Below are 21,454 nucleotides of genomic sequence, written 5' to 3'. Positions count from 1 at the left end.
CCTACAAGAACATCAACTCCACTGCTGCGGCTTACCGCCACGCTCAAATGAAGATAAAACACCAGGCGTTTTCTTTCGCCGTCTGTCGGGTGTATTTTAATAATCTAGTTCGCCAGAAACAAAATCACAGTTAGGCACACACTTCGAAAATAGCGATAAAGAACCTTGTACGGAAAAGAAGGAGCAAACCGAAAGAAAGGGCATTCCACGAAAAAGGATCAAAAGCGACCGCACACAGTCAACCTTAGTTAAAAGCAATATTATCTGAACCGATTTCTCTCTCTCGTAAGTCAAAAGCAAAGCCGCTGCATGCGCGCGACATAAATCGGCTGAGGAATTGATCGAACTTTGGCGCGTTGTGCGGCAGTATCGGGACGCGGCGCTTCGCGAATATGTTTCGATTCAAAGTTAGGAGTTGTGGCGACGCGGGTTGTTAGTCGTCGGCGGTCTGGATCTCGCCCATGTTCACTCTGTCCGACGCAGCGTTGACAGAAAACCCTGCAGGCACACAGAAATAACGCAAGTGTCACCTTGGCAGTTTGTTAAGAACAAGACATGCTTTTCCTAAGGCTGGGGAAAATCATGTACCTGGGTGATTCGATTACGAAGCGTGTACCACTCACTCTAACGTCATAACAATATGGACGATTTGAACAGTTTAAATATGTACAATGTACATTGTATTAATTAGAGCGATTTTTGACTTATAAACGGAAGATTTTGACCTAAAAAATCAAAAAAAATTGATTGTAAAACTTCATTTTGACAAAATTTTTACCTCATTTATGTAAATTAGGGATTTTCGCACATGTTACAATTGTACTATTCATCTTTATTTCCTGATTGGAACTGTCTGTAATAATGAAGTAGTTTGGCGTGTAAAAACTTCATTGTAACGAAATCTGGACCTATGAAGAACTCCAGTAGCTACAGCGCGCATTATGGTAGAAATAATCAAAATTTGTTGTAGCACAACGAAAGATATTTTCCTACATTATCGGGTAGGAAGCGTATGTCCTTACTAAGTAGCTTGCTAAGAATGTAAAAAGTAAGTTCAACAGCAGCAGTTTTTGGCTGGCAACACTGAAGTTGTGCGTATACTGCAGGTGACACGCCGTGTTGCTTCATTCTGACAATGTTGTCTATACTGTACATCACGATTTTTGATCATGCGCTTCTTGACATAAGAACCAATGCCCATGCCCAAGCAGTCTTCCTTCAGCTGGAATATAGCGGTACACCATCTCAACCTATTTATTTCATATAACCATTTATGATTCGCAATGAGCAGACAATGGGCCGTGTACAATGGTAGGTCTATGAAGTAGGCTGCAAGATGTAAAATGTCAGTTGATAAGTTCACCGAAATTTGAACTTTTTCTATATGTATAAAAATCGCCCTAGTTATACTAATATATTTATTACGCAGAGGTGGTCAAAGTAGTCAAGAAAGCTACTCAAGTAGAAGTAGAAGTAGCGACGAAAAAATCTACTCAAGTACGAGTAGAAGTACTTCTTCAATTAGCCACCTCCAACTACTTGAAGTAGAATTGACTGACTTTAAATCTACTCAAGTAAGTAAGTAGTTTTGAAAACTGTCTTAATTCGGTCGCATGGACTGTCAAAAGCTACGAATTGAGCTACACGCAAGGTGCAGAGTGATTGATTCGTATTGATGCATCCCAGGAGGTATCAATTTTCGACAGAATAAGCATTCTTTCGCATAATGGGATGCAAATTATAGTATTGATATGAAAATGCGATACTAACCCTTTGTTTCCCAGAAGACCCCATTTTACAGAATATTGTGGCATGGCGCCCTACCCCATATTATAAGGCCCCATTTTTAGGCGAAGAGCAATACGTACAAGTTGTATAGGATACGGTTTTATCACTTTGCGCGATTAGTATACGTTAATAACAAATATTGTGGACCGTAAAAGCTATATTTAGTGTAGCTTTATTTTCGGAAAATAGAGGCATTACCACACTTGCTTTTATGCTTCAACATGTAGGTTCTGCAGACAAAAGAACTGAACGTAATCAGAACTCTAAGTATGATACTCGCATCGCAATTTAAAGTGAAATACGAATACCACTTCTTAAAAGCGGAAAATATATATCATGTCTTTTGTCCATAATCCTTCAAAGGTGATCTGCTAAAACAGGTGTAACGTTCAAAAAATCCGTCAGGTAGGTACCTAATATTGGCCAACCCTACAGGCTAGCGTTGAAGCTGTGCGCTGAGTGAGACATACTGTGTACTAAGATCCTTGCCGAATTTTCACCGTTCACCATGAATGAATGTATCCAATTCTTACATAATTGATCGTACCTAATATACTCGGGTCGATCTTCTGCACTTTCTTCAATTTCTTCTTCCTCTTTGCATTGGAAGTGACGACCTCGAAGCCGTCGGTGTCACGGGCGCCGGACGAGCGTGACTTTTCCTTCGCCTGAAACAGTATGAAAGTAACATCGCAAATCAGTTTGCCATATGGCCGCGAGCAGACCTTGGATTTAACGTTCTCGGGGCGACATAGCTTCGCCCGCTCTTCGAGAAACAGACTTGTAAACTCTCTGGCTTCCTTGGACTCGCCCAGGTACGACTGCACGTACTCCTGCACTTCGTAGGGCGATTCGACGTCGCGCAGAAAATTCACAAATGTTGGCACTGCGTGACGAATATAAAGACATTGATTAGCGTTGCCAATACAGAGGCGGGTAGTAATGATGTTTCGTTTTTTATGTGCTCGAGAAGGTTCTACCTCCTTACTCACTCTAGTGGCTAAGTTTTTGAACTACTGGCACTTCTGCTCAACATTCAACGGAGATGATTTTGTTTTTATATTTTGTCTATTTGCACCACTCACTCGAATGGCTACGGCAGTGATTCCCAGACTGGCTGCCGCGGCACACTACTGTGTCGCCACAGAGCCACAGATTCTCACGTGTGCCGCGACTCTTCCTGAAATTTTGGAAAATTACTATTTTATATTGAAGATAGGCATGGGTAGACATGTCTATCAGACTTGAGAGTGGCCAAACTTCTTCGATATCTGATAAATAAGCAGATGTGAACATGTCCATGAAACCAATCATGGCATTGTCGATGTGTAGGGTGATGTCCACCTCAAAATCATTTGATTTGTTTCAAATCAACTCAAACAGGAAATCGTGCCGCAAGCCATGAGAACACTATCTGAACTTCAACTTGCACTTCAATAATACTTCTCAGGATTTGCTGTAAACGAGTATACATGCGAACATATTTTCTTTTCGTTCTGACTCAAAGTAAAAGCTGTAACCGAGCCGAGAGACACTGCTTGGAAAACGACGAAATGCGGGTATGTTTGTCAACAACTGAACATCGTTCAAGTCGAACATATGATCGTTTAAACGAGTATAGCCGATACCACGCAAATAGATTTTAAGCACCTTTTCTGCAAGCGACCGTTTTATAACTTTTCTGGTGTGCCAAAAGCCGAAAAAGTTTGGGAACTACTGAGCTACGGACTGTTACATTAACAATTCTGCGCGATAATTTTTTTAGGGACGATTACTTACTTTTTACGCCTCAAATTTTGAAAAGTAGATATTGCGACAAGCTCGAAATAGGCTTTGCATCACGGTAACCGATTGAATTTTCAAATATTGCCCCTATTTTTAGTGTTGCCAGTCTTTTCGCATCGGCCGCAACGAAGCGTCTCGTAATTTAGAAGTCAGCGGCCATCTGCAGTCAACCGCTACAAATATGTGTCAACTGCATCAAGAATACAGACGTTCATTTTAGACTTCCACTTCCATTAGTTTCAACACATTTTGGAAATAACTGCTTTTACTAGTAATGGGTAGGGATTTACTACTAGACCAAATGTTCTTTTAAAAGCTATCCCCTCAAAGTAGTTTGTGCAAGTCTCAGGAATCAGTACCCCTACTTGTAATGGAGTAGAAATGTTCAAGTGAGTAGCAATGCTGACTGATTCGACCTTACAGCGCGCGAGCCTCCGAACGACCGCTCACCGTCTATCGATCCCACGTTCATCTTGCGTAGATAACTCTCGCACCACTCCGTGAAGCGGTCCTTCGATGACTGCTGCCGAAACAGAGCCTTCACTTGTTGCTCGTCGCTCGCCTTGCTTTGCTGCCGGACACAAAAAAATACGAATTGTTATCACACCACCGCTACGACTATCACTACTACCATCTTACTTTCGAGGCCTTGCCTTGTTTTGCCTGGCTCGGTTGGGGTTGTCGTGTGCCTGCCGTTTTCTTAGACGTGTGGTTGTCCTCGACGACTTGATCCCAGAAGGAGGATTGGGGTTTGGTTGATTTGGGCGGGTCGGGCTGTATTTTCGGCGGCTTGCTCCACAACGAGCCAAAACCAGAAGACTTGGTGGCCTGAGACATAGAAGAATCGTGGCACGTTTAGCCGAAGCACTACATCGGACATGTCGCCCGTCGTATGTAATATATTTAAAGAGACAATCAGTGACAAGCACTACTACATTTTCAAAGTACTCAAGTAGGTTCAGTCTACTTGCACTACTAAAGTGGTTACATTTTGTGAATAACTTCTACTTGTTTTGGTAAAACTACTTGCTTTTTACAGAAGAGGTTTCCTACCTTGTGGGCCATGGCTTCGTAGGGCCCCATGAGCCTTTTTCAGGGGAGAGAGGGGGCACGGAAAAATTGAGAAATTATAAGTATATAATACAATACCAAAAGACATTGCATGCCTTTACTACTGAAGACAAAGCAGCACAGTGTACTGGATATTTAATATGGCATACAACCGGCCATTTCCATCACAATATCAGCAATTAAGACATTTTCACAGAACAAACTCAACCATCAACAACCAATTAATTCACAGTCATACATTGTCTGTTGTATTTATATCATTTTATTCTACCAACTAACGGTGTCGTTTCAACACCAGTTTTATTATGATAATAATGCTTTTTCATTTTCTCAAAAGTTTGACGGGGATCAAGGTGCAATAAAGGTTGAGAACCCCTGCTTTACAGTTTGGATGGTAGCTTGCATCATGTGAATGACATAGCCTTGACTTTTTGGGCCAATTGCTCGATACCTTCAGGTCTGAAATTTCGACATCCAATCAAAGTACTTTGAAAATGTCTCAGAAATCGCTACCTACTTGTAATCGAGTAGATATTTACAGCGTTACTATTACTCCTACTCGAGAACGACTACTGATTGACAGTGCTGAAATTTAGAAACGTAACAGCATTTCCAATCGCTAATCGGGTGGCATTCAAAACGTAACCAGAGAAAACACACCTCCATTTTTACAGCCGGGACGGTATGAACAGCGCTCGACATCTGCTTCGCCTCCTCCCGCTGAATATCGATCAGCGACAGACCGCCCGTCGTCTCTCTGTTTGAGCCCCACCCGCTTTTCGCCTTCGGGGCGCGCCGCCTGTTCTCTCTCGTGATTCTAGCCTGCGAAATTTTCACGGCATCACGGCAGCCGCTGTAAAATCCACAAAACGACGAGAAACGAACCTCCTCTTCCAACCTGGCCTTTTCCGCTTCCGCCTCGAGTTTCTGAATCTCGAGCAGGGACAAGGACTCCTGCTTGCCGCCGGATACCTGGCCCTGCGCCCAGCGCGCGTGTTGGGGCAGCTGCGCTTGCGGGATCTGCTTTTCGCGTTGCTGTGAAAAAAAAAGCTTTCAAAGCCCTTAATTCTCGGTTCACTATACCCCCAGGCTCCAGACCCTTTCAATATACGGACATGTTTGGCGATAAGATTGTTGATATCCGACATTACTTTCAATTCTCTGCAAGTTGCTTACGATTACCCCTGGCGAGTGACAGCCGAAAATATTCGAGTTCATGTCGAAGCGAATATGTTATTAGCTTAGAATCCTTACATCTTCTCGACAGAACTCGGAAATCACGTGAATCAACCCGGAGGACTATACGTCTACTACATTTCAAATCATCATTTGCGCTCGTGCAAAGAAATGCAGTTTGCGAAGGTCTGCTTATAACTGCGACGGCACTTTGCGTTTGTCTGTTTGAAAACGCATTTGGTTTGGGCTTGAATTTGTTCGAGTACGAGTCAAAGTATTTTGACAAACTCCGACTCCAACGAGCGTTGCAAAATTCCTACGACTCCAACTCCAAAGCCCCCCACCGACAATGAAAACTCACTTTTTTCAGAGCCATCCTCGCCTCCTCCTCCTCTTTCTCCGCCTGCAAACGAGCGGCTTCCTTTCTTTCCGCTTCCTGAATAGACACGAGACTTGAAAGGCCAGTGTTAACCAGATTCGGTCAGTAACGAACCACTTCGACTTTTTCAGAGTACATAATCGGGTTTTGCCAACTTGTACTATTTAGTCCAGTGCTTACGTCTTCAGACGATCTCTGCTTCTGCGCAACAGTATTCGTTTATTGAAAGGAAAAAAATAGGCCTGGAAGACTTACTTTCTACTTGGAAACATCCACTCTACTCAGATATAATTTACGATACTTCTACACGAGTACCCACGATGACTACTTCAACCACTTCTGGCTGCAACTGCCCATCAATCCTTACCAGTTCCCGGTCCCTTTGCTCCTGTCTCCTCCTCTCCTCCAGCATTCTCTGTTCCTCCCGACGGAACTCCATCCTGCGGAGTTCCTCCAGACGCATCCGTTCCTGAGACAAATGGCGGTTCGGAAAAATTATATCGCCGACTAACACACGGATCTTAGCTACCTCTCGAGCCGCTTCCTCTTCCATCCTCCGCCTTTCTTCCTCCATCCTGCGCTTCGTCTCTTCTTCCCGCAGTCGATTCTCCTCTGCCTGTCGGAGCTCCATTTCTCTTTGCTGTTAAACGACGAAAAATAAACCGCAAATTGGACTTATGAGGAGGTACACATAAAATTTGGAAAAAGAACGCACTGCCAGACGGCGGCGCATACCTGTTGCAGCCTCTCTTCTTCTATCCGCCTGCGTTCTGATTCCTCCATCTCTTTGAGCCTTTGGCGCTTCCTGTCCTCCTCGAGCTGTCGTTCGATCATCTCCTAAAGATGAGGATTGCAGGAACGGATTGCCGATAACTTAAATCAAGTCTCCAGTTGTACATTCGTGTGTTCATTTTCCAGCATTTGTGATTTACTGGAGCTTGACGAAACGTGGCACAGACACCGCGTGAATGACTTGAAATGACAATTATAACGTGTGCCGGCACCAACGAACACTTACATTTACATCGCGTAATAACATATTCAAAGCTTGCTAAATACGTATCGACAGCCTAATTGCCATGCCGCAGTCGACCCTAGTTCTCAAATACAACGATGCAAAATATATTCACATGCGACGGATGGTCTCCTAAGATTTGAGCAACAAATAACATTACAAGATCGACATTATAGGCTCTATTCATGATAAACCACGCAGTGACAGAGTTTGATTTGAAAACGCAGAACGACAGAACAAAACCGGTCAGAAATGACGGCGTCCGCATCGCACGCGCACCAACCTTTTCCTGTTGCGCCGCAATCTTCAACTGCTCCAGTTTCCGCTCTTCCAATATTAATATTTCCTTCTTCCTTCTCAACTCCTCCTCCTGTTGTCGCAACAGCTCTTTTTGCTCCTGAAGACAAAGATTCGGAGTCGAGTCAGCAGCAGCATCATTTGAACACTATTTTTATCCATGAATCATGAAGGAGTATCAGGAGTTGAAAAGTTAAGAGGCACGCAGATTGTACAGGAAATAGCCTACTGAATTATCAAAAAAGGACACACGTTACTGGAAGAGGATTGGAAGTGGTCATATTCGAAGACATTTTTGATTTCCGACAGAATGCGAGCCCGCACATTGGGCCTCTCTCCTTGGATTGAATGCTTCATTCTATGGTAGTTTGCACCTATTTCGTGATTCATGCACCTAAGATTCCAAAGATGATGTTATTAAACTCATTACGTCTTCTACAATCAAGACATAAAACTTTTCAAGAATCGATTCCTTGGTTGCAAACCCTAGCCCTTGCAATAACACGCAGTGTGACTAACCGCAGCACAGAAACCGCTCGCATACTTCACCAAGTCACCAACCTCTTTTTGCATCTGTATTTTACGAATTTCTTCCTCTTCCTTCCTTCTAGCCTCCTCCAGCATCTTTTGCCGCGCGAGTGCTAGCGCATCCGCCTGCAAAAAACACCGATAAAGGGCATCGGTTACTACGCAAGTTGAAAAAACTCATACTTGAAACATAGTTGCCGAGTTTGAGCTGCTCATTATCGAGTTCGAATCTCTGAAAAGTAAAATACATCAGTCGGAAAAAACGCGTTAGAAATATCAGCCATATAAACCCACGTGAAACCGGCATTACTTTTCGCTTCGGTGGGAAAAGTTTGCCTCTTCAGCTGTTCGGCGTACTGCAGCACGACCAGCTGCTGCTGCTGCGTTTCCAAACGGCAAAAGTCCGGGTTTTTAGACAGCCTCTCCAGTATCATCTGGAGATCTTCCATACTCGGCATCCTGGAGATACGATATCTCAAGGTGGCAAAGCGCTACCAAAAATCTGCATGCTCACGCCACATTTCAATTGGAAAAGTCGATGGCGGCAAACGCATGCGGGCAGAATAGAAAGGCTTTCTTAACTCAGCGACTGTCACAAGCTTCAGATATGGCTAGGTCATGTATTTTGAATGCATCAGTGTCATGACAACTACTGTTTTGTCAGAGTAGTCAGCAGCACTGTTGCTCAAGAAGAAGTTACACGAGCGACTGCTAAGACATTACGACTTCAAGTTGAAGTATACAATGAGAAGGCGTAATACATGTATGCCTATTTACAGGAACGCAAAATCACCGATGACTAGGGCAAGTCTTTGCAACTTTTGAAACTATTTTTACAGCTTCTGTTATGTAGTATGGTGTTTTAAGCTGTTTGGAGGAATCTTATATTGCAACTTTTCTCAATTCTTTTTTATGAAACTTTCCACCACTTTTTTGATTTTTCATTAAATGTTTTTCAACTTTTTTCGATTTTTCATGCAACTATTTACTGAAAATATTTGGCACTATATGTAAATAGATCGCTCGATTATTTCACTGCCGTTTAAATTCGAGGGCCTGTCTGATTTGACGTACATTCGGGCAGGACCGCCGAAAATTGTATTTTCACCGGGTGAATATTTTCAGGCTATTCATTTTGTTGAAGTTGCCAACACTGAGTTTTGCTACGGTGCCTTGGACGCGGATCGATTCGAACCCTAAAAATTTCAAGGAACTTGCCATAAATGAAACTTTTTAGTGCAACAATTGCATAAAATAAATGAAACTTTTTACTGAAACTTTTGTATACAATTGAATGGTATATTCATATTGATGCTGGTGAGTGGTGACGTCATATTTTGTGATAGGATTGTTGATATACAATGTTCTTTCAAATTCTCTACTAGTTGCTGACGATTACCCCTAACAAGTGTCGGCCGAAAATATTCAGGCTCATTTCAATATGAATATACTATTCAATTGTATACTGAAGTTCTGTACGTCTCCAAGAAGCTCTTGAAACTTTTGTGAAAAATAAATGCAAATTTCCACGGATTCAACAACAACAAAAACCTGCCCTACTGATTACACTGCCAAAAGAGGGCAAATTTCATAAATAAATCTTTCATGAACATGATAAAGTGGTTATTTTGCCCGATCGCTATGATAAACCAATTTCAAAAATACTTTCTGCTTACAATTTCATTCACAGCAGTGCAAACATGTCCCCAAACTACACTCTACTTTACAGCATCAAGGCCTGAGTGAAGTAGCGTACAAACCTAGTAAGATTGCAGTACTTCGTTACAGACCACCTCTGGTTTTAATTGCTAGCCACTTCAAACACGAGCCACCGTCAATGGAGTTCAAGAAATTTGATTTAGTCAAGTCACCTCGACACCGGGTTGCTGGCAGCGTGGACGTTCACGGCGCGGGCCTGATGTCCGATCGCGGAAAACGGCTCGTGCGTCGTCGAAGTCACGGCAGCAGCCGCATTGCCGTTACCGGGCGGAAACGAGATTTTAGACTGAAAACATGCAGCGTCGTCAGCGTACGCAAAACACTACGACGTTCCAGGCAGCACCAACCACAGAAGGCGAAAACGGAACTTGACCCAGTCTCTTGATCAAATCACCCAAGGGCGTGAACTCCTGATCGCAGGCACGCTTCACGAGAAGCTCCATGGCGAAGTAACCGGCGTTGAACCACTCGTGCATTTGCACCGACGAGAACGGTCCTGTGCGGCATACCGGTTTACAAAACCAGGCTTGTATAAACCACGAAAAACAACTAGCTATTGGTTTTTCGAGTACTTCTAGGTCTAGCTGTGGATTTTAAAAGCGAGCAGCTTCTAGATCTGGTAGAACAACTCGAAATCAAGTGTCGTGGCTTCAGAATTAAATCCAGTTAGTTGGTAGGTTAAGGATTGTTAAGGTAATTAGTTCTAGTTCTAGTGACGAGTTTTGAAAAGAGTAATTCTCGTTGCTCATTTCGAAAATCCAGTAGTTCGTACATGTTTGTACAAAACGCAAAAGTGCAACACACAAACCTTGTATGTCGCCCTGCGGGTCCTTGTAGTACCACGTAGTGGCAAGAGCTTGCAGTTGAGCCATAGGCGATGCGGAAGAGGTAGGTTCGGTGGCGAAGGAAGATTGATGGAATGAGTTGGGCTTGGTGCCGACAGGATCGGTGGTTGGCGATGGATACTAAACCATGTGGGCAACGTTAGATTGTTTGTAACGTAACCGCAGGGCGATATATCAAACCTGATTCGTTGTCGTAAATACTTGACGATTAAGATTTTGTTGAGCGTCTAAAACGAGGCACACAGCGGCGATCAGTCGGGATGTCAAAACATTCGAATTTCAGAATAATCTCACCGTTTGTGGATAACTTCTTGAAAATATCTTCGAGGTGACTCTTGTCTTCGGTACGCGACTTCGTTTCTGGCGGGGCGTGAGAAGGGACCTGCTTTGGGCCGGACGTTTCGGCTTCATGCTCCTGCACAGGCTCCAAGGGCCTCTTGGATTGATCTGCGCCGCCCCTGTCGATGGCGGTTTGATCTGGTACACATTCGGGTTCGGCCGGGTCCTTTTCTGGAATGATGTAAAGAGAAAAAAAAATGATTTTGATTGACACCGGTAATATAATACAATATTATTGCTACATAGCAAACCAATTGGCCTATAACCCTTGAGACCTTAATTTAGCTCCTGTTTATCAAGGGTAGAGATGTGAGACCGACTGCGGACCACACATCAGCTTTGTAGTAGGTGCAAGGCCTATGATTCCGTCAGGAATTGGTAACGGCGATAGCGAGATTTATCCTGAAATTTCGCTATTGTACTAGCTGATGGGAGAAGCATGAAGTTGTTTGGATATCGAAAGAACTGTTGAAAATGTGTGGCAAGTTGGCAGAAGCATCTTTTTTACTAATGTTTGGTATTTCAAGCCAACTTGAGGGTAGCTGAAAGGTATCAGACCAAGCCGAACCCATTTAACGGGCCAGACCCGTCATTCAAAACTGCCAATGGTTCGCTGGCTGCACAATAACTTTCTTAATATTCCTCATCCTGCATCACTTGTTTCTAGTCTAGAGACTACAACGGGCAAGGTCCGGGTGAATTAACTGCACGAGTGAGCAAAATATTGCTCGAAATCCATTCGTCACAGGGTTGCGATCACATAAGCCTTCCACAATATTGGTGCTATCATAAAACGTATATAGCTAGCCCCAGTGTGCCCTACAGATATTCATGTTCTAGAAGTAGACAAACAGCATATCATAGTTCATATAATCAAACTTTACATATATATACAACTCATTTATATTCACACATAATCAAATTTACTGTTCATACTCAATAGGATAACAATCACCAATGACGCAACCGCGAACAACATAATACTTGATACTTGCTCAAATTAGCATGCGAGTGCCTTATAATTGATGCAATGTTTAAAAACAGAAAATGCGTTTGCCAAGGGAGAAGGGATTTTCGGCTCAAAACACTCCCGCATGTATAGCTTTTTCCAAAACCGATTAGGGGAGCCTCTTAATTATGTATTACACCAACCTTTCGAATCGCCCTTCACGTCAACGTATCCCGTCCGGTCCTCATCATTTGGGGATTCCTAAATAATGGATGACAGATGAGCGATTGACCAATATCGAATTTGAGGTTAGTGATCAGGTCAACAATGTAAAACAAATTGAGCCGTAGGAGAAACACGAGTTTGCGCATGTCTTGTACATAAGTAAGCTCAAAATAAGGAGAATTCGGAAATCTTACTCTCGTATTTTGTATTTTGGACAAATCCATGCAAGTTCCAATCGTTTATTATGATTTGACCAAAAAAAATTGAAAATGCGAAATATAGACATGGAATAGGTTTCATATATCGTCTGACATCCCCTCACAAATCAACAGTCTTCAATGTTACCTGTAATGTACTCACCGAAACATCATTTGACTTGGCGTTGAAACCATTCATTCTACCCTCGTTCCATTGTCGATCACCGTCATCGGCATCCTATCAAGAAACACTCATTAGTTACCACGACAAAATTGAGTAATTGCGGAAATCGCTGAAAGGGTGTTGCAATGCCATTCAAATACACATCCAAACGGAGTGGATAGATACCTTCGAACTGAGAGAACGACTCCTCGCGAATTTATGTTCCGTGCCGTCCTCCGGTTTGTCACGCCAAGCATCTGAATGGTTGAAATATTTAGAACGGTAGAAGAGACTTTTTCACGGTGTTATAGTTTCATTTTAACTAGACTCGCCAGCAAACCTCAAGGCCGACAAGGAAATAACTCGACCAAAACAAGAAGAAACTAAATCGCTAATTGCTTGACGTAGTCACGCAGACTACCAACTGAAATAGAGAGCTTATTGGAGGTACAAAACTTCAATATGCAACTGAATAGTATATTCATATTGAAATGAGCCCGTATATTTTCGGTTGACACTCGTCAGGGGTAATCGTCAGCAACTAAAATAGAGTAAATGAAAAACGAATCACTCACTGCTAGACAGGAAATTGACACCCTTTTCTGTAGACAGAAAACCAGGCCTGTGCACTATGATTTGAGTGCTTCAAGCCAAATGGAACATTAATAGTAATGATTCGAGTGACGTCATTAGACACAATTTTTAGTGGTGCCGAAATTATCCACTACTTTTCATGTAAGAATTATACCATCAATGAGAATTATAGTTTCGATACTTTCTTCCCATCATGGTTAAGCAACCATAACAAGCGACACAAATCTTCCTACAAAGTAGTGATCATTTTCACAAACCGCAATGAAGAAGTATGGTTCCAGAAATAACAAAATATCTCCAGGACAACGGCTCCTTAAGTGAGGTCCATGGACCTCTAAGGGGTCTGTGAGAATGACGTCATAAGTGGGAATGTGACACCATGTCTAGTCATTAGTTATCATATTTTAGCCATGAAATAGCCTAAATAGAGCTCACTTTGATGTGATGACCTTCCAGTCACCAGCTTCTTAAAACTTGAAGAGTCCACGACCAACAAAGTTTAGGAACCCCTACTTTAGTGTGATATAGCTGGCAACAATGTCAAGTCCACGTGGTCACACAAAAGGTACCTGTTCGAGCGCCAAAATCCTTTATATTGTGGCATCGTAATGAGCAGTGCTCGAATAATTGCCGCGAAACCCGATAATTATGGCGAATTTTTTGACATGTCAAAATCTTCCGATTTTTAGGAAAAAAACATCGCAATTCTGATAATACTCTATTAGGAATCGAATCACTCAGGTATTAAATTTTCCCTGGTCCTAACTAGCGTGAAAGCTATCAAAATGGTTCTCACCTTTCCAAAAGTCTGTGCCACCCCTTTTTCCGGACACCCTCCATTCCTTAAGTCCGTTCATAATATCCTCCGCACCGTCGCCTTTACCACGAAGAGAGTCACCCCTCCAATCTTCGCTTTCGGCCCTTCGCAGAGGCGGCCGGCGGATAGGCCCGTCGTCATGTTCGGCCCACGCACTCCCTCCATGAACAGAAACCCGATTTTCAAGGCCAACGGTACGGTTGGTGCAAGCATAGTTTCCTATTTGTTGTGGACACAGCAAGCAAATCTCACAGCTCAGTGAGATTGGTCTATGTCACACTTTTTATTTGGTCAAAGGCAATTTGACGGTAATTTTTGACCGGCTTGCTGAGCGTTGAATTCGATAAAACGGGTAAGTAAATTCGCAGACAATATTCACCTCTACCTCTACCCCGCCCTCTGCTCGGTATTGACCTGCCTCTCATCCCCGCGGATATCCCACCTCTCGACCGAAACGATGACGGCAGCTGTAGAAATGTAAAAAATAGAACTCTTGAGTACTTGGAACCAGTACATCTCGTAATTTCGATTTCATATTTCAAAAGGTGAACTGATAAGCCGCTGCACAGTCTAGATCAGGGTCTCCCAACCCAAATTATGATCTCCACTATAACAAAAGAAATGAATTAGAATAACACAGCAATTGGCTACTTCTTGATCAGACTCAACTTTCTTCCCTCCACCACGAAACCACCAAGTAAGAGATTGTCAGAGCTAAAACAAGCTCAACCATCACAATAACTGAATGATAACTAATCAATGTACATGTGCTATCATGTTCATTTCGTGTATTTATATATACCGTACCAAGTTCGACTCCAGAACTCCTACCTAAGTGCTAGAGGATTATCTAGGCTCCTCCTCTCTGTAAGCGGTGTCTTACAAAAGCCTAGAAGTGGGCCGTGCTACAAGTCGACAGCTACAGATAAAATTGAAGAAAATAGGACTGGGGTAATCGACTATAGCAGTCGACAAACACCATGAATACAGCAAACAGCAACAAAGATGAGAATGTCACAGAGAAAAGACATATATCTATGCTACTGGGGTGAGAGTGAGAGGTAGCATTACAGCAGTGTACTGATGGTGCTACGGTGACATTTTACAGTGGCACATCTCTTCAATACGAGGATGAGGAAACTCACTTGTGATTGAGAATGTTCTCCAGATGCACGTAATGCTAACGGTATCTGAATGATTTCCGAGACGAGCGACGGAGCCCTGTTGAGTTCTTCTGGTACTTCAGATTCCTCCAGAAACAAAGCAAGCATCTCTTCCCTACCATACCTGAAAAACGGGACAGGGTTGTTAAACATTCGCAGTCTACGACTACCTTATAGTATACGTCAGGAAGACCCCCCAGACCACTTTCCTCAAAATGAGCACGATAATTCAACATACATTATGTATCATGAGGTACTGTTCAACTTAATATTTTCAGATGCTTTTAAAAGCGACTGTCCGAGGTGTGTATTGACCAAGATGAACAGTGGAATAAGAGAATAGGCCAGCTCCACCAATGTAAAGCAGTGCATGATTGAATAAAATTTATGCCATAACGCATATCAGTGATATGATATCACTAAGCAACAGAAAATTTGCTACAAAGTAAAACCATCATGAAAATACTGCCACATAAAATCATACCTGTAGTCCGCAAGTTTGAACTTGGCCGACGCCTGAGATGATTGGGCTAACCCGTTACTTGTTGAAGAGTTCCCGGAACCTTCTGATAACTCCCTCAACCTGTAAACCAGTGGTTCCCAACCTTTTTCTCCCCGTTACCCAAAACCAGACTTTCCAGACAGGTTTTTACCCCCCTCTTCCATCAAAACCACGTTTCATCACTAAACACTCAAAAACGATCGTCCAGTCCAGGATGGGAGTTTTACCTGAGGGAGAGACCGACCTGAGAAAAAGCGACATCAAGTTTGAAAGAGAAATAAATTGGTTTATCAGTGGAAAAAGGCTGCAGACGTTCGTTGCCAAGGAACAAATGCAAGCAAGGGATAGCAAACACCAAGACAACTGTCGTGGAATGACAAAGATAATATTCAATCAGTGCGAAGGTTGAGCTTGCATATCTACCACTAGCTTTGCAATTCTGGGTTTGGTTGTACTGAGGGCAATTCTTGCGTCGTTTTCGACATCCAGGCGATTCCGCTTTTTGGTTTTCAACCCTACAATGGTCGAAAATCCTTGTTCGCAACGATATGATGTCGAAAAGGAGATGAGAACATTCAATGCCCGTGTGGCCAATGTTGGTGCATCCTGAAGTCTTTCTATCCAGAATGCATCCAAATTCTTTTCTTTGAAATCAATTTTCAAGGCCTCACTCATTCTGAGGGCGATGAATTCCTCCTTGGCGGGAAAGTCATCGTCGTCCACTTGGCTGTCAAGACACCTGAACGGTTCAGTTAGCCATCCCATGTTAGTGGTGTCCAAATCCGGAAAATATTCTTCCATTTTCTCGACTAGCTGTCCCAAGTGGTCAGCTATGTTCCCTTTCAACGCCTCTGTGAAGTCGGGTTCATTCTCTGTCTCCAGGCCTTCGAGATACATGTCGAGCGTTGGAAACTGTGCCAGTACACCTCTGTTGACCCGCTTAATCCACAACTTCATCTTCGCGATAAATGCTGCTACAGCTTCTTTCGAGTGGATCACAGTCACACACTTGCCTTGAATTGACAGATTCCCTTTGTTCAACTCAACAAAAATATCGGCCAGGTAGCCAAGCTGGGCAATCCAATGGGGGTCTGAAAAGTATTCGGCCAAGCCCGACTTCTTTTCTATCAAGAAAATCTCAACAGCCTCACGAAGTTCAAACAAACGGGTGATCACTTTGCCACGAGATAGCCATCGCACCTCTGTGTGGTACAGTAATGCCTCATATTTTTGCCCCATCTCCTTGCACAGTTCCTTGAAAAGACGACTGTTCAACTCCTTCGCTTTTATGAAGTTTACAACCTTCACTGCTTGGTCGAACACTATTTTCAAGCTCTCCGGCAGAGATTTGGACGCAAGCGAGTAGCGGTGCAGTGCGCAATGATCCACATGAATGTCCGAGTTTTCCCGCTGCACAAAGCCCCTGAAACCGCGGTTTCCACCCATCATAGCGGGACAGCCGTCAACAGAGATTTGCTGCACATTGTTCCACTCCAAACCGTGCATGCCCAAGAAATCGTTCACAAGGTTGAAGATATCTTCTCCTTTCGTTGTTGTCTTCAAGTTCTTGGCAAGCAAAAATTCCTCCTTGACAGAGTACTCGTGAATGTATCGAACGTATCCGAGTAAAACTGCGCAGCTGCTTACATCCGTGGATTCATCGAACTGGAGAGAAAACATTTTGTGAGGACTTGCCTTCACTTCGGCAACGACTTGGGCAAGGATGTCAGCTGCAAGATCATCAACCCTTCTTCGAATTGTGGTGTTCGAGACTGATACTCCTTCCAGCTTCTTGGCCTGATCTTCCCCACACATTTTGGAAACGATCAACTTGGTACAAGGCATAATAAGGTCTTCTGCGATTGTGTGGTTCTTGGAACTTTTTGCAATTCGGTATGCCACCTCGTACGAAACTTCAACAGCGGCCGTTAGCTTCTCCGAAGCCATGCCACCTGATCCAAATTGAATGCCTCGAAGTTGCTTCGATTTGCCCTCAAAGTATCCTCGACTCTTTCCGGCCAGTAGCGGATGACGCTTCATGAGGTGCTCGTTCAGTTTTGACGGCTTTAGGCTTTCGTTGGTCAAAACTTTGAGACAAATGACACACTGTGGTCGATCGTCACCATTCAGTTGTGGTGTGTTTACAAAGCCGTGATTCAAAAACGCCTCTGCATAATGTCGCTTCTTGCCCGGCATAATGACAGTTCTTCTGAGGAGCGTAAAAAGCGGATGATTAGAGTGCATCAAATGCTAAGGTGAAGTAATGTGGTAATAAGGAACTTTTATCACACAAAGAATAAAATCTCTAACAAACTCAATTATAAACTGACCTATGAGCTATGAGAGCAGTCACGGAGGAAAAAAAACAACTTCAAGAAGTATAGGACCATAGCAATTTACAGCGTAGCTGGCATGGAAACTCCGTAAGCAATGTTGCGTTTTGCACTGCCTCCAGTGGTGGCGTACAGATGCTGCTGCTTCAACCTGCTTTAGTGTGTTTCTGGGTAATCTTCCAGCTGGGACCAGAGCACAAAAGTAAATGAAACTGGTATCAATCGAAAGCAAATTTCGCACTGATTCCAAAAACATAAGTGGAAATCCGGCCCGGGAACTGAAACCCTCTGAAAATTGACTTCAAAGTCTTAAATCGTCATTGTTTCACACAATGGGGTCGCCGGCCGACAATCGCCGATTAACTTTTCGTATGATTGTGACGCCACTGAGCGGAGATGAGCCGTGCTGTAACGCGTATCCCAATACCAGTACGGTAGTTCACGTCGTTGCGCAATGCGCATTTACACAACCGTCGATAAATACACGGTATAACACAGAAGCCTCCGCATATCATCGTAGAAGAAGTTACTTGACTATTTTTGGAAAAATGATGTCACTGATCTGTCAGCGTATGGAGTTGCAGTTGGAATTTCAACTTTTATAGTTAGGTCAGCAAAATTTGCACTCATTCTTGGTTCACATATTGTCAGTCTGTAGTTCATACATAAGTGCTCGGACTGCTCACTGTTCAATCAAGTTGTCACATTATGGCCACTGTAAATATGTTCTTTCTGGAGTATTTGCAATAACTGGATATAAATATACAGAATGTAAAAAATCAGGCAGGTTCCACTCGTTGGAATAATGTACACTCGGAATCTGCTTCAGCAGAATAGATGCAGTCATCACACAGAAGAAAACATTGCTTTTATATATCCTAATTTAGCAACTATTGAAATGATCTCCACAAGTATCGGAAGACAGCGTTAGTACGGCTAATGTTTACATCTCTGTTCTGAAATCTGAATGACGGCTAAAAAGTATTACGCTAGCGATAGGTGTCGCTGTAAACCACAACATCGATCGTATTCAGATGGAACTCTCCATGCCAGCTACGCTGTAAATTGCTATGATCGCATCGTGCTTTGACTTCCTCTTTGGCTTCGCTGTAAATTGCTATGATAGGACGGCGCCATTATGAAGTTTGGAAAAGCTGTGCACACCCACTGACGAAAGTCACCTTTGAATTTTTATATTTTTTTTCACAAAAGTACGAAGAAAACAATGAATACAACAATTATTTTTTTACTTAAAATCCGACCCCTTTTTACCCCCCCAAAAATGCCAAATTACCCCCGGGGGGTAATTTACCCCCAGGTTGGGAACCACTGCTGTAAACCATACAATTCAAGTAGGTCGCTTCACAGACACACCTTGATCCATAGTTAATACTCACCACTGAGGTCCAAAATTCAAGGTTTCTGCAGAAGACATTTTTCACGTATGAAGCGAGTTTGTAGCACGTTACAAGACTGTACTATAATATCAGCTGGGGTAATTGCTCTGATCATAAAATACAGTATATATACAGTATTTATATACAGGTCGAATCAGTTGGCAATGCTCACAAAATGCTGTTCATCTTGGACTGCATAAAAGGATGGTGTTGATCAGGGCTGCAATGATAGCATAAAAAGCAGCAAAATTATAACTATCATATTGCGTTCTAATATTTTCACTCAGCTTTATACATAAATCATCACCCGATTCTCTCAATAAACTTACACTAGTATGCGGCCTGGCCACTACGGGTCATTCACTTTGACATCTTGTACTTATACACCTACGAGTCCATGACTATGCAGTATGCCCTACCATACTGAATATATACACTTTCGGTTTACAAGTTCATTTGAAACCCAAACGGGCAGATTTTGTTCTTGTGTTAGTCACCATTCACCAAGACAAAATAACGGAGTTCAGAGTCATCAGTTATCTTATTTCAAGCAAAGTCAAATTGAGACAGTTCAATTCAATTGTTACCGTGCCGTATTTCAACCAATGAATGACACTTTTTGACATTCACCGCTTATTCTAGATCTAGGGTAATGATATATTTGTGTGGAATTATACAACAATGCTGATCCTCCACATAGAAAAAATAGAAGGATCCTAGTTGCAGAGATGGCTCTTATTATGAGTATATTTCGACGGTCTCTGTGATTTAATGTCCTAAATCAATGACCATACGTGAACAAGACCCGACAGACAGATGGTAACAGATGACAGATCCATATCAAGACATCATCGTCAACCTGGTGATTAAATCTCACACTGTTATCTTGTCACATTTTTGTCAGGAAATAACTGTAGACTTACATAGCACCATATACACGACACGGGTATCATCAATATATATATATATAGTTAACATTATCAGTGTGAACTTGTGAATTCGACTTCTCTTGTATAGTTAAATAAGACCAAGTAAATTCAGCCAGGAATCTTAATACTCAGTTGAGTTCTTGGGTATGGAGCATAAAATGGTCTCGGGCTATGGTCAACGGTTTGATTGTACCGCTGCCGACTGCGACAGCCATAGCATAAGATGGAACAGCTCACTGGCTATACTTTGCAGATGCAGCTGACTCAAAACCGTCCTCGCTGTTCGTCACTCTCCGAAGTCGGGATCCGTGGAATAAACTGACGCCATCGGATCCGGAGCGGAGATCCGGAGAAAAGTCATGCATTGCTGGAATGCTGGGTTGCAGCTGGATGCTGTCACTGTCATCCATTGCTGCTAGCGCATCATTTTTTTCTGGATCCGCACAGTGTTGGGATCAAGTCATTACCTTCGAGTCACGAGTCATCTCGAGTCATTGCACATTTTGACTCGAGTCAAGTCAAGTCAATCGATTTTCAAAGGTGACTCGAGTCAAGTCAAGTCACTCGTTTTTTGGATGTGACTCGAGTCAAGTCAAGTCAAGTCAAGTCGAGTCACGAGTCAAGTCACAATTCAAGTCAAATTGAATTTTCGATGTAACAGTGACGATTCAAAGTCATTACATTTTGCTAGCTGTGTGAAAGACAGAATAATTAGCCATTTATCCTGCATCAAATAACTAATATAAAGTTTAATATGCATGCAAGAAGGCGTCTATCACGCACACGTAGAACCGCAAATAAAATACGCAACTAACTGTATAGCTATGCTACAGTCTGTTATAATATCAGCCAATAGGATCGAATTCGAAGCCTCGATAAGCTGTAACAAATTGATATGGATTTGAATCATTCAGGAGGGTTGGTAAAGGTGATCGCTGCGCAATGTTAGCACTGAGCCGTCCAAGAAACATCGATACGTTAATTGCTATTGCATTCATTTTCTTCTTCTACTACTACTACTACTACTACTACGGCAACGTAACCTGTGATAATTTCGTCTGTGGTCAATATATTTGTGATGCAATAATGGAGGATCATTCAAACGTACATTCAGTGAATGCTCTTACCTTCGCAAGTGACACAGTCGTATCGCGAACAATACGAACATATGCACAAAATACATTGATTTGATTGATTCCGTTTACTTGATGACTTGAAATTGACTCGTAAATTTTGGTCCGAG

The 21,454-nt window shown here is 42.7% G+C and overlaps 1 protein-coding gene across 2 annotated transcripts; it reads right to left on the bottom strand.

Moving 5' to 3' along the window:
• Nucleotides 1-68: 68 nt before the first annotated feature.
• Nucleotides 69-20,466, bottom strand: LOC145446495 (GRB10-interacting GYF protein 2-like). Of its 2 annotated transcripts, none has more exons than XM_080324804.1 (28): nucleotides 19,283-20,466; nucleotides 15,535-15,633; nucleotides 15,033-15,174; nucleotides 14,267-14,354; nucleotides 13,867-14,046; nucleotides 12,663-12,733; nucleotides 12,462-12,551; nucleotides 12,095-12,152; nucleotides 10,898-11,113; nucleotides 10,784-10,830; nucleotides 10,567-10,723; nucleotides 10,106-10,254; nucleotides 9,911-10,044; nucleotides 8,334-8,498; nucleotides 8,223-8,271; nucleotides 8,073-8,165; nucleotides 7,498-7,611; nucleotides 6,935-7,036; nucleotides 6,729-6,839; nucleotides 6,567-6,668; nucleotides 6,182-6,256; nucleotides 5,530-5,679; nucleotides 5,305-5,466; nucleotides 4,213-4,401; nucleotides 4,024-4,144; nucleotides 2,514-2,674; nucleotides 2,336-2,456; nucleotides 69-498 (listed from the first exon to the last, which is right to left on the bottom strand). In XM_080324804.1, exons 1-28 carry the CDS (start codon nucleotides 19,318-19,320, stop codon nucleotides 434-436), a joined length of 3,249 nt encoding a protein of 1,082 aa, XP_080180930.1. In that variant the 5' UTR covers nucleotides 19,321-20,466; the 3' UTR covers nucleotides 69-433. The 2 variants fall into 2 exon arrangements, with proteins under 2 accessions (XP_080180930.1, XP_080180931.1); XM_080324805.1 differs by having other exon boundaries at nucleotides 12,477-12,551; nucleotides 19,283-20,462.
• Nucleotides 20,467-21,454: the final 988 nt, after the last annotated feature.

This window comes from Botryllus schlosseri, chromosome 9 (assembly GCF_051294905.1).
Source record: "Botryllus schlosseri isolate E-star chromosome 9, Bs_hap1, whole genome shotgun sequence".
Classification (NCBI taxonomy): domain Eukaryota; kingdom Metazoa; phylum Chordata; class Ascidiacea; order Stolidobranchia; family Styelidae; genus Botryllus; species Botryllus schlosseri.
Note: the sequence above shows the minus strand (reverse complement) of the source record. Positions and strands in the feature narration are given on the sequence as shown.

Bases quoted from the DNA above. Each gene is read 5' to 3' on its own strand.
- LOC145446495 (XM_080324804.1), bottom strand. From the start codon at position 19,320: ATGTCTTCTGCAGAAACCTTGAATTTTGGACCTCAGTG. The intron at 7,037-7,497 runs GTTGGTGCGCGT...CCTCATCTTTAG, and splicing joins TTGCGGCGCAACAGGAAAAG to GAGATGATCGAACGACAGCT. The intron at 4,402-5,304 runs GTGTGTTTTCTC...TCTATGTCTCAG, and splicing joins TCCCGGCTGTAAAAATGGAG to GCCACCAAGTCTTCTGGTTT.